At 46.3% G+C, this 13,042-nt stretch overlaps 1 protein-coding gene across 1 annotated transcript in view; it reads right to left on the bottom strand.

The window, feature by feature from the left end:
* The window catches only part of IL23A (interleukin 23 subunit alpha), a 39,866-nt gene extending 28,987 nt beyond the window's left edge, over positions 1–10,879 (bottom strand). The window contains exon 1 of the mRNA XM_083599536.1: positions 9,528–10,879. Coding sequence (XP_083455662.1) covers positions 9,528–9,533 — 6 coding nt within the window. The 5' untranslated portion in view covers positions 9,534–10,879. The remainder of the gene's footprint in view (positions 1–9,527) is intronic.
* Between the last annotated feature and the right edge of the window lie 2,163 nt (positions 10,880–13,042).

The raw sequence follows: 13,042 nt of genomic DNA, 5'->3' as shown, positions 1-13,042 counted from the left end.
GAGCTCTTATGATGTTCTCAGAGCTGCAAGGCATCCCCGAAGCTTACCACGCCCAGATTTTATAACGGGAGAAGCAAACTTGAAACTTGAATGTGAAGCAAACTTGAACGTGAAGCAAACTGGAAAGACTGGACCTTTAAATATTTGGCCCTTTTGAAACAGCTGCCCCAAGTTTGTGCTTGTAAAGATGTGTGTCAGTTTCCTGATTAGCCTACACAACAAAGATAAGCCACTGTTCAGAGTGAAATCTGAAGGCGCAGGTAGACTCCCTGGATTCTTCAACAGCCTGCCTCATCTGCAGAGAAATGAGAAGGAGAGAGTGGTTTCACGCAGACGCGGTTTCCGATTGCTTGGAAAAAACCGTGGAGAGAAGGGGAAAGCAGGAAACCTCAGTCCTCACAACTGCTTCATTGGGGCAAGACCTACTGAGAAGAGTTGCTGGAATCACTTGCCTGTACAGTGGTACCTCGGGTTACATATGCTTCAGGTTACATACGCTTCAGGTTACAGACTTGGCTAACCCAGAAATAGTGCTTCAGGTTAAGAACTTTGCTTCAGGATGAGAACAGAAATCGTGCTGCGGCAGCAGGAGGCCCCATTAGCTAAAGTGGTGCTTCAGGTTAAGAACAGTTTCAGGTTAAGAACGGACCTCCGGAACGAATTAAGTACTTAACCCAAGGTACCACTGTGCTGTTTTGGTTTCTTTGAATAAAGAGTTAACTTCACTGACAATGGTGGGTGTTTTTTTTATATTGTTGACCTACACCTGACTCCGGCTCCTGACATTTTCATTCCCGACCACAGACGAGCAGCAAGTACTGCTTCCTTCTCCATTTTCGTCAGGCTTCTCTGACCGCCCTTCCTGTAGCTAATCCGCTTCCTAACAAGAGATTAATAAGGAGATTGGGCAGGTATTAAAGAGGCAGGTGATGAAGCAAGTTACAGTGCTCAGGAAAGCATCCTCCCACCCGGTTTTTGCTTTCCCTCTACGTTTTCCTCTACTGCCACACCCTAGCGGAAAAAAAACCACAAACAGGGTTACTTCATCACCATGAATGTCACTGTAGGGGCTTCCCCTTTGAGCAGCCGGGATCTCTTAGCAAAACAAAAGAGAAGAGCAGGGGGGAAGATGGCCCAAGGGAACGGTTTAAAGCTGAAAAGCATTCAGTTTTCTTAGAAAACCAGTTTCATACTGTCATCTAAATGCCAAAGACAAGCCCATGCATGTCCATTTCAACAGGAAATGGAGCTCACAGTTGCACACCCGATGCCATGCCCGAAACCCAGATGAGCCAGGTCATACTATTTGTTGTTGTTGTTTAGTCGTTTAGTCGTGTCCGACTCTTCGTGACCCCATGGACCAGAGCACGCCAGGCACTTCTGTCTTCCACTGCCTCCCACAGTTTGGTTAAACTCATACTGGTAGCTTCGAGAACACTGTCCAACCATCTCGTCCTCTGTCGTCCCTTTCTCCTTGTGCCCCTTCTCCTTGTACAGTGAAACCTTGGGTTGCGGACATAATCTGTGACGGAGGCACGTCTGCAACCCGCAGCGTTCACAGTCTGAAGTGCAGCGTCTGCGCAGGCACCGGCGCGATTTGGCACTTCTGTGCATGTGCGAGCGGCGAAACTCGGAAGTAACCCGTTCCGGTACTTCCGGGTTTCCCGCGGTCCGCAACCCAAATCACGTAACCTGAAGCGTCCATAAGATGAGGTATGACTGTAAAAATGGATTATTAAAAAAAAAAAAAAGAGGAAATAAGCGAAGCAGTTGAAAAAAAGATTGAAAATGGTAACCATTGAAGGGCAGAGGGGAGTCAAAGGATTCAGGGAATCCTAAATGATGATGATCTTTAATGTTTGAATTTAAATATGCAATGTAAAATTCAATAAAGAAGATCTGCAAAAAAAGAAAGAAAAAAGAATGTTGTTGTGGTTTGCTGGCTACAAGATGAATAGAAAAGGCACATTTGCCCACATGTGTGTTGAGGAAAAAAGGCCTTTGCCAGAGTAGTGTGGAATGATCTGTGAAGGACCTTCCCAGTAAGCTCCCCAGTTCTGCTTTTGGACTCCCCGGTTGGAGAAAGGCAATCTGGAGATTCTTCTTGCTCTGGAATTCACTGCAAGGTCCAGTGTGCCCAACACACAGCCAGCCTAGTGGAGATTCTGGCCATTCCTAACTGAAACCTAAACTGCCCAGGGGAATGTCCTGTCCTCCTAATAATCCCAACATTGCACAGAAAGGTACAGCACACAGCTTTGAAATCCACATGACATATTTCACTGCCACCGGCCAATTGCCACATTCTTGCTTTCCCCACGTGCTCCCTTTGTTTGACAACATAAGCGTGTGTATGCGAGGAGGGGAAGAGAAGACGGTGGTGGAGTAACATATAAACCTCCACATAAGCTGTGTGCAAGCAAACCAGGATGAATGTTTGACACTCGGCATTTATCCTGATTTGCTTGCATGGAGGTAACACGTCTTCTGTCAATCAATTGCTTATTCCCCACTTTTTATTGGGTTTCCCCATCACTTTCCTAACTGCAAAAAGTCTTCTTTTTTTAAAGTGGGTTTGTTGCTGGAGAGCACATACTGATCCATTTTACTTGTGCAAACCTAAATTTATGTTTGGGCTTGAATCCACCCTGAAAAACGCTGACATTCTGGAGGCAAAATTGTACTTTGGCTGAAGATACCTGGGTTGACATTCCTGATCAGCCAGGCGCCTTGATTGCAATTCCATGGATGCTTATCTAAAGTAAGTTCCCTTGAGCTCAGTGTTGCCTGTTTCAACTTGTAAAACACAATGAGCCTTAACAAAAGATCTTCAGTCAACTGAAATAAAATGGCCTGGGTTCATGGATCCTCCTCAGTTTAGTATTGCATCTCTTCCATAACCTGGAAAAATGCTAGCATGGACATACCTTGTGGGCTCTTCCCACCTGTCCCAAATCTCCTGATACCAGTGGAGCTGTGTGAAAGGATTGCATGCTGTGGCATCGTGGTTCTCAGGAGGACCAAACCCACCCTAGAAATAAATTAGGCCTGGGCAGTGCTGTTTTTTTAGAGGTACGCAGGGGTACACATACCCCTAAACATTTTGTGAATCTTTGTAATTTTGTCCATTTACTGTATTTATTTTTCCTGATTTGAACTATAAAATGACGATTTTCTTGAGCCAAAATGAGAGTACCCCTAAACAATTTTTTTTTTGTAGGAAAAAAGCACTGGACCTGGGCTGCCAAAATTCCAGGGGCACCGGCTGTCTCAATATATCTTGGGAAGAGAGAGAGAGCCACTGCCTTTTAAGGAAGCATGGAAAGGCAGCCTAGTGGTACATTGGATGTTCCCCTCTGTTCTAGGGCAGAGGTGGGGAAGCTTCTAGATGGGTGGGTGGACATCATCTGATGTCATTATGGCATGAGATGATTGCTAGGTGGGTTGTTTCGCCCACCTGTTCCAGTCCCCTGTGCAGCGCTTCCTAAGCTGATGGTTGGGTGCTTGGGAAACAGAACACAAGGGCTTTTCCAGCCTTGTGTTCAGCACTTGGGAAATGCTGTCAGGAATTTGGGAAGCACTGTGCAAAACGCTTCGTGAGCCCAGCACTCAGTGGTTCTCAAGTGCAGAGCCCAGGGCTGGCGAAGCTGATTTCTGCTGGGATGAGCTTTGTGGCTGGAATCCCCATGAGGAACTCAGTTGCACAGTCAATCCAGCAGGCTTGATGCCTAAAGTGGCAGCTTTCTGTGGGGATTGACTGCACAGTCAAGTTGCCTACCAGGAACCTGGTTGCAAAGCCCATCTATCCTATTTGCTCCACACCTGATGTCCTATATGTTGTCAGGTGCACAGCAGGTTTGGGGGAAATGGCCTCATGGGCCAAATTTTGGCTCTCTGCCAGGCCAGGTTTGGCCTGTGGGCTGGAGGTTCCCAACCCCTCTTCTAAGTAAGGCAATCCAGAGCCGCCTTATTTCCATTGTCTGTGGAGGATATGGAAACATTGACAAAGAAGGGGAGAAGGGTGGAGGGCAGAGAAGTGAAAGACATTAAAACTTAAACGTGAGAAAATATGTCAGCGTATAGAAGTAAGATTATCTGCTCTGCGAGAGCACTCTTGCTTTAGTCTCATTTCAGAGCTGAGCTCTGGAAAAACCAGTTTTGTCAGTTTGCTGCAGAAGCTAAATGTGAATACAGACCCTCCAGGTGTCTCTATTTTCCAAGGATGTCCCTGATTTAGAGAAGCCGTCCCACATTCTGATTTGATCCTGGAATGTCCCACTTTTCCTTAGGATGTCCCTATTTTCACTGGAGGGTATGGAGTTATCCGACCCTTGAGCTGTCTGAAGGCAATCCTGTGTAGGGAAGGTTTTTTTAATGCTTAATGTTTTATTATGTTTTTATGTATGTTGGAAGCTGCCCAGAGTGGCTGGGGCAACCCAGTAAGATGTGTGGGGTATAAATAGTAAAATTATCATTATGGAATGGGACGTCCCTATTTTCATGGGAGAAATGTTGGAGGGTATGTGAACAGCACTGATCGACTAGAGTTTGGTACATCATGGCTCCTGCCACCCAAAACAATATTAAAAACCCCTGTAAGAGCTTTGTAACTCTTCTAAAATGAGTTTTGGTTTTTAAAAAATAATACAGGGATAGACATATGTTTAGATGAATAAAGACGCCAAATAAATAGCCAAATAAAGGCACCCTGTCCCTCCTATTTTTCTTAATTGGGAATTTTTTTGGATTTGTTGTTGTTGTTTGGTTAAGGAGGGGTCCCTTTTTTAAAAAGAGGTCCCCGATTCCACCTTGCTCTATTTCTTGAAAGGGGTGTAGGTGTTTTGCCTCTTTTTGTGGGAGGTAGAGTTTGACACTTTGCCCGTTTTTCTTCTGTGAAATAGGTACTTCTATCTGGAAGGACACTCTTGTGCTATAGTGCAACTAAGGCAGGATAAAACCCTTCCCCCAACCTTCCTCCTTTGCCTCGTCTTTAGCCTCAGGTGGATCTTTGAGGAAGAAAGTGATATAAGAAAAAAAAAACTGCTCCTTTTCCCTTATGCGGTACCCAAGAGCCCATATAGAGTCCTTTTGTAGGTTCTCTATCGATAGGAGAAAATAACAGAGACCAACCAGAGAATATTGAGAAGCAAAGCAGCTGGTAAACCTGATCTTTATTAACTGTTGCAACAGGGTGCTCCCCCACATGCAGGAGAGAGGAGGAGGAGCCAGAACAAAGGTGTGCCTGCCCTTATATAAACATTTTAAATTGCCTGCCCAGGAGTCCAATACCACCCCCAGAAGCATCATACATACATCACAGAAAAGGCAGTCTACAACAGAAATCTGAGTGCATTGTTTATCTCCTGTCTGGCAAGTTACTTGATTGCATCATCTGGGTTTTGGCCACTCTTTTGTTATTATAACTACTTAATTCCTGAATCCAGGTCACAGGTCACAGGCTCACACCTTGTTCATATCTTGAATGTGCCCTTAAGACAGGATTTGTGAAGAAAGAGACAATGGGGAGGTTTCCCACTTTGACCTTGCAGAGAAATATTTGAGGTCAATTTGTTCAGGACCTAATCTGTGGGGTTTCAGACATGTGGTTTATATATAAAGTTATGAACATTTAATGTTTTTATATATGACCTTAAAATTCTTATAACAAAAACTTTATCCTTCTTTTATATGCCTGGCTAATTAGAGCTTTGCGTGAAAGGCCTTTCCACCAAAACCTTCACCAGTTGAGGGTGGAAAAACACTTGTGGTTATCTTCCATTTTGGAAGGCAGGGCTCCTTCTCAATGTGCAGGGGTCGATGGGGAAGGAAGTATGCACAGGGGGTGGCGAGGGGATAGGGGGTCAATGCACAGAAACCAGAGCAGCAGGACCCATCACCAGATCCAGAAGGGCCCCTGTCTCCATGAACACGGTGGGCTCTGAGGCGTAGGAGCAGTGGGGAGGGGTGCTCTAGGACAGGGACGGCCAACTCCTAAGAGACTGCGATCTACTCACAGAATAAAAAACTGGCAGTGATCTACCCCTTTGGGGGGGTTGCGGGGGGGGGGCGGTTCAGGTCAAAGTTGTTGAGCTTTTTTAGGGGAAAGGGGGAAAGTTGCTTGCCAAAAGATCACTGCGAAAACTCCATCTTACGTTCTGGAGATCATGCAACAATGGAGGACGGAGGGCGGGGGCGGATTCTATTTTACCACCACTAAGGAAAGGGAGCCAGCGATCGACGACCGCGATCTACCAAAACCTCCCGGGGATCTACCAGTAGATCGCAATCAACCTGTTGGACATCCCTGCTCTAGGAGGCTGAGGCAGGCAAGGGCCCACAGCCAGCTCCCTAGCTGGCCAGGTGAGTCTCATTAGCTCTGGGAGGAGGTGTGTGTTCCCTTGGCTGGAGTAGGCTCAGAACAGGTGAGGCTCACCTGGCTCATCAAGCCCAGATGCTGCCATCAGCACATAAAGTACAAAATTGAAGCAGAACTAAGGTGCTGTTTCTGCTCAACTGCCCATGTTGATGGGCCTTGACTTCGATGCTCCTGAACCTCTATGGGGCTGTGCTTTGGGTTTGACTCTGGACAGTATCCTGACTGCTGGACTTCAGACTTAGCTACCTGGATTGACCCTGGACTGTGTTTCCAGACCTTTGGAATTTGCTTGTTTGGATTGACCCCTGGACTTTGAATTCTGGAAGGAATACGAATTTCCTGCCAGGTAGGCCAGGGGTTCAGGACAGAGGTTAGACCAGGGTGGGGGCTTGCGCGGCTTCTATTTTACTGTCCCTCCAGAGAGCAAGAAATGTGGCAGCAGTGGGGAACCATCGCAGGACAACGAATAAAGCAGAATAAATCCACACCTAATGCACTATTAGTGTTGCCAGAAGCATGTTGCAATAAAACACCAGCCTTCTTGATTGCAGGGATAGAGATGTGATGAGACAAATTTGGAATTCCCAGAGCCTACTCAAATTAGTGAAATTCCATTCATCTTAGAAAACTGGAAAACCAATAGAGAGCCAAATATGGGTGGGCAGGTTGTTTTCTAAGTAAAGGAAATTCTAAGTTTCGTTTATGAGCAATAAACAATTGTGTAGCTGGGACAGTGGCTCTGAGCAAAGGTGCTGCCTTTTGTTATGCTAAGATTGCATTCTGACTGGGGGTGGTTTTTGACAGGAAGGAAAACGTTTTGGTATTAAAGAAATTCCTTTGTAATACTGTACACCAAAAAATCCATCCCTTTGAATGTTGTTGTTCTTATTAATCTGTCCATTAATCCTATTTTCTAATGGTTAGAAAGGGAAGTCAAACTGGGAAGGTCAGCAGCTCCGTGGTTAAATATGTGACTGAATTGAATGTCTCTGGGTATTATTTAAAAAAAAAAACAGCAGCCAAAGACAAAAGGAGTGGGGATCGGTATCAGAAAAGCGGTGCATGGGGAGGAACGTTCAGTTCCACACACATACCCTCCAACATTTCTCCGATGAAAATAGTGACACCCTTTTCCATAACAACAACAACAACAATTTTATTATTTATAACCCACCCATCTGACTGGCTTGCCCCAGCCACTCTGAGCTGCTTCCAACAGCCAATGAGATAAGTAACTACAAAAACTTTAGAACAGGCATAGGCAAACTCTGGCCCTCCAGATTTTTGGGACAATTCCCATCACCCCTAGCTAACAGGACCAGTGGTCAGGGATGATGGGAATTGTAGTCCCAAACATCTGGAGGGCTGGAGTTTGCCTATGCCTGCTTTAGAAGATATCTGAAGGCAGCTCTGTATAGGGAACTTTTAAAATCATTGTTATATAAAGTTCCCTATACAGGGCTGTCTTCAGATATCTTCTAAAGTTTTTGTAGTTACTTATCTCCTTGGCTCAGGGGGTCGCATAACTCCATACCCTCCAACATTTCTCCAATGAAGATAGGGACGTCCTACTATACCCTCCAACATTTCTTGGATGAAAATAGGGATGTACTGAGGAAAAGCGGGACATTGCAGGATCAAATCAGAAATTGGGACAGTGTCTGTAAATCCGGGACTGTCCCTGGAAAATAGGGAAACTGCCCACACACCCTCACACCAGTGATGCATTCCTGATGACAAAAGAGCCTCATGGACCAGCCTCTCCCCATGTAAACAGTTCGAGACTGTGTTCCTCATCTGGGGGCCTTCTTCGTGTGGCTCCTCCTTGAGAAGTCCGGAGGCTGGCAACACGAGAACAGGGTCTTTTCTGTCGTGGCTCCCTGTTTGTGGAATGCTCTCCCCAGGGAGCTTCGTCTGGTGCCTTCATTATATATTTTTAGGTGCCAGGTGAAAACATTCTCTTCAACCAGGCCTTTGGCTGATTAATATCCTACAGCCTTTGAAATGTAAAGTGTGTGTGTGTTACTGTTTTGTTGCTTGGGTTTTAATTATTTACTTTTGTTTTTATCTTGTATTTTATTCTGTGAACCGCCCTTGATGCTTCAACTTTGTTTTTCTTTCTCTGTTTCAACCTCAGCCAATTCCAATCTATTAAATGTTCGGAATAAGTCAGAAGCCCAAGGCAGTATAAGTTCCTCAACTAAGTTTATTCAACATTTGTCAGTGACAACAGCTCACTCATAGGAACACAAGAACCAAACTGACTGGACAACACACTAATAATTTTGAGCATGAACTGACCGTTGACAGTTGAAGTGCATGCGCTTACTTGCCATTAGAACGTTCATCTACCAACGCGCCTTGTAACATAAAATGTGTTAAACACAATACATAACACTCCTCTCCCCCAACTTCCTAACAAAAGGAACAAACATAGTCATCAAGGTGTGCCGGCCTTTTCCGCACCCTCTGGGACCGTCGCAGTTCTTGTGCCCGAGTGGGTGACCCAGGAGGTTCCTCCGGTACCCGCAGTCTGGGGCGGTCAGTGAGGCCGGCTCCAAAGGGGTCACTGCCGATGGAGCCACTGAGGATTCTGGCCTGAAGTAACTCAGTCACCCGCAACCCGTCTGGTTCCCACCCTGGCCTAGGCACAGAATCTCCCGAAGTACCCATTTCTCTGTCCTCTGGTTCTGCTTGAAGTTCCGTGTTCGGAGGTGCCCTGGCTCTGATCTGGTCGAGGTGTCTTCCAAACCAATCCCCCCTCCAACCCTACCTTGTAGGAAACCAGAACTGTACAATGGGCAATGATACCAGGGACCCAACCCTGTCCGGGCCCATAGTTTCGGATGTACACAGTGTACCCCGGGGAGAACCCTCTTGGAGCCCCCCGCACCACATATATTATGGAGTAGGATGAGCTGGTATCCAACTCCATAGTGCACGGGGTTCCCTCTATCTTGAGTTGTATCCTAAGCTTACTGGACCCCGGGGACGGAAGTTGAAGTTCCCTGGCTGGAGAGATGGACTGTAACTCCTCCTCTATGTAGGCCTCGTGGACACATTGCTTGGGTCGTGCTCCGGAAGTCTTGGAGCAGCAGACTCGACCAATGTGCCCAGTCTTCCCACAGCGGCGACATGTGGCGTCCCAAACCTGCATGTCCGACGCTTGTGGTTTTCTCCGCAGCTGGCATAGGTCCCTCGAGGTGCATCAGATGACCGCTGGTTCTACGATGCACTCGTAGCTTGGGAGCAGTCATGTTGGTCGGATTGGTCCAAAGCTTGGTGGACATACTCATTGTGGGAATCTACGGAATACAACCGGTCTCGCTGGATACAATGAGTTCTCCTTTTGGTATGTGGGCTGTGGGCCGCCTTGTGGGCGTTATCCTTCTCAAAGGCCGTGGCTATATTCACTGCTTCCATCATCATGATGTCGTCTTTTGCCAGCAGCTTGTGGCGGAAATGGCTGTCTTGCACGCCACTGATGATCCTTTCAAGAAGTCGTTCCTCGATGTCAGCAAATTGACAATACATCGCAATCGCCCGGAGCTCTGTGATGTATTCACTCGCTGACTCTTGCACTTGTTGCTCTCTGTGCGCAAAGTCATAGTGTAGCCTTTTCAGGCTTTGCCCTCGGGTGGGAAGAGCATTGCACCCGGGGAGAGGGAAATGGGAGTCAAACAGACACTCAAGGGATAATTTCAGAGAAAGAGCTTTATTTCTACCATCCGGGCTTGGTAGAAGGAGCTAGTGTGATAATTTCACAAACAGGCACAAGTTCACAGCCATTTGCACAGAGCATATATTCCCCTCCAGTTCCCTCCCCCTTTTCCCCCTCCTCAGGAGCCCTGTCCCATGATGAGTTTCCTGAGCATGAACAGAAAGCTCCTGTCTTTGGGACTCTTGGAACTCTTCCCTGGAAAGGGGGATGAGAAGCCAAGGGGGTTGAGGAGCCTTGCATTTCAGCGTGTCCAAGATGCGTTGCAACTGAATGAGATAAGAGTCAGTTCCCAGGCCTGCTTATTCTTGGCATTGATATAGTCCATTCATTAGCTTTTTGAAGCTCTCTCGTACTGATAAAAATAACATTTTGCCTATGCAGCAGCATCTTGTGAGAAAGCAGAGAAGAGCAGAGAAAAGCTGAAGCAGTGGATTTTTAGAAGAGAGAAAGGGGAAATTTGGTTTTGAGGCCTAGGGTGACTTCGGGCCTAGGTGGGGTCACCTGTCCTCACCTCCTTCAATAGTGGCAGTGGTTCTTAGTTGGCTGAGGCACGAGGTATCTTGTCATAGCCTGTGTCAGCTCATCGAAAGTGCATGACTCTATGTCCCTGGGTGCCATCAGACCTTCCAGTAGAGTGATGGCAGAACTTCCCAGCACCGTCAGTAGCACATCCACCTTGTCTGCCTCCGTAGTGAAGCCTTGCAGCTGGACGTAGCTCCTTATTCGGCGGAGCCACTGCAGCCATTCTGCAGGATGGCTCATATCGAAGTCCGGTGGAGGCCGACTATGACTGGTAGTGTAGCCTTATGAGGCTTTGCCCCCGGGTGGGAAAAATATTGCGCCTGGGAAAGGGAAGTGGGAGTCAACAGACACTCAAGGAATAGTTCGGAGAAAAGGCTTTTTATTTCTACCATCCATGAACTGGTAGAAGGAGCAAGTGTGATAGTTCACAAAAAGCATGCACGAAATTCACAGTCGTGTGCACAAGCATATATACCCCTTTCCAGTTTCCTCCTCCTTTCTCCCAGAGTCCTGCCCCATGAGTTCCTCTGAGCATGAACAGAAAGCTGTCTTGGGACTATTGGACTCTTCCCAGGAAGGGGGGGGGGTGAGAAGCCTTGCGTTCAGCTTGTTCAGATGTGTTGCAACTAGAATGAGATAAGATTCATTTCCCAGGCCTGCTATGAACAGAGCCTATTCATTAGCCTTTAAAAGTAACATGTTGCCTTTGGAACAGCATCTTGTGATAGAGCAGAGGAGAGCAGAGAAAAGCTGTTTTGGATTTTTAGAAGACAAAAGGAATTCTGGACAGTTTTGAGGCCTGGTGTGATTATTGAAGCCTGGGGTGATTTCAGACAGGATTTGGGTATCCTGTCCCTTCAGTAGCCATCCTTGGATCTGGAGTAGTCGCTTGTGCGATTGTGGGTGGTTGTGAAGACGCAGCAGGCACAGTCTCGTTTCCGGGACTATTTGCTGAGTCCAGCATGGCAGTGAGGTCGCGCTTACTGCGAGGCGGCAGGCGGCGGTACTGCGGTGCGGTCTTGGGCCTCTGGCAGCCGGTGGGAGTCAAATGTTCGGAAAAAGTCAGAAGCCCAAGGCAGTATAAGTTCCTCAACTATGTTTATTCAACATTTGTCAGTGACAACAGCTCACTCATAGGAACGCAAGAACCAAACTGACTGGACAACACACTAATAATTATGAGCATGAACTGACAGTTGACAGTTGAAGTGCATGCGCTTACTTGCCATTAGAACATTCATCTACCAACGCTTCTATGATTGGTTAGAATGCGCCTTGTAACATAAAATGTGTTAAACCCAATACATAACACAATCTTAGTTTCATCATCTCTAATTCAGTACAGTGGGTACCTCGGGTTAAGTACTTAATTCGTTCCAGAGGTTCGTTCTTAACCTGAAACTGTTCTTAACCTGAAGCATCACTTTAGCTAATGGGGCCTCCTGCTGCCGCTGCGCTGCTGCTGCACCATTTCTGTTCTCATCCTGAAGCAAAGTTCTTAACCTGAAGCACTATTTCTGGGTTAGCAGAGTCTGTAACCTGAAGCATATGTAACCTGAAGTGTATGTAACCCGAGGTACCACTGTACTAGGATTCTCCTCAGATGCAGCAGCTCCCTGCCCTTGGTCATCCCGAGTCTCTTTCTCTTGGCACTTGCTGGTCATTTTCTGACAGGAAATTTTTCTCCTTTTAATAAAATAACTTCACTACTTTATTAAACTGGTTGTTCTGTGTCTCTGGGTACGTTACTGTGTGGGTTTTAACTTCGCATCACGGCGCTGCCACTAATTAATATGCGACGGGCTCGGCGCCTCAGTTACTGCTCACGCAGATGTGCCTGCTCTCACTTAAATATATTACCCCACCTCACTGAACAACCTTTTACCTGAAGGCTTAAAAACTAAACCTAACTATCCCAGAGTATCCTGTGGGGGACTTTTCTGAGGGGGATAACCAATAAGTTGGAGTCTCAAGCAGGTGTTCTTTAAATAAAGAATAAAGATTTATTTTTAAAACAGGGTGAGTCCTTTAAAATGAGGCATCTGATCAAGGCCTGTATTTTAAAATGAGCTTAAAGATATATTTGCAAATGTTTGTATATTTCATGCCAGGCAGAAACCAGCTGGCTAAGTACTCTGGCAGTTGTTTATCTTCCTGCTCAAGGGCCCCCCTGATTTATAGCAGTAACAGGAGACAAGTTTCTCAAAGTTGTAAAAGGGAAATACAGGCTGGGAGCAAATGTTACACTGACCCTACAAATTACAGAATACAATCAAGCTGCAAAAACACTAATTAAGAGTTGGTAAATAGTAAGATTTATTGTTTAACAGAAAATAATACCATGTGCCTCCCATCAGACTCTAGCCATGTTTTCCTAAGGTCTAAGGTATAATGAGAGAGTTAAAGGGCAATAAATTTTGGGA

Source organism: Podarcis filfolensis (assembly GCF_964270895.1).
Source record: "Podarcis filfolensis genome assembly, chromosome: 2".
NCBI classification, from domain to species: domain Eukaryota; kingdom Metazoa; phylum Chordata; class Lepidosauria; order Squamata; family Lacertidae; genus Podarcis; species Podarcis filfolensis.
The sequence above is the reverse complement of the archived record's forward strand: the minus strand, read 5'-3'. Positions and strand labels throughout refer to the sequence as shown.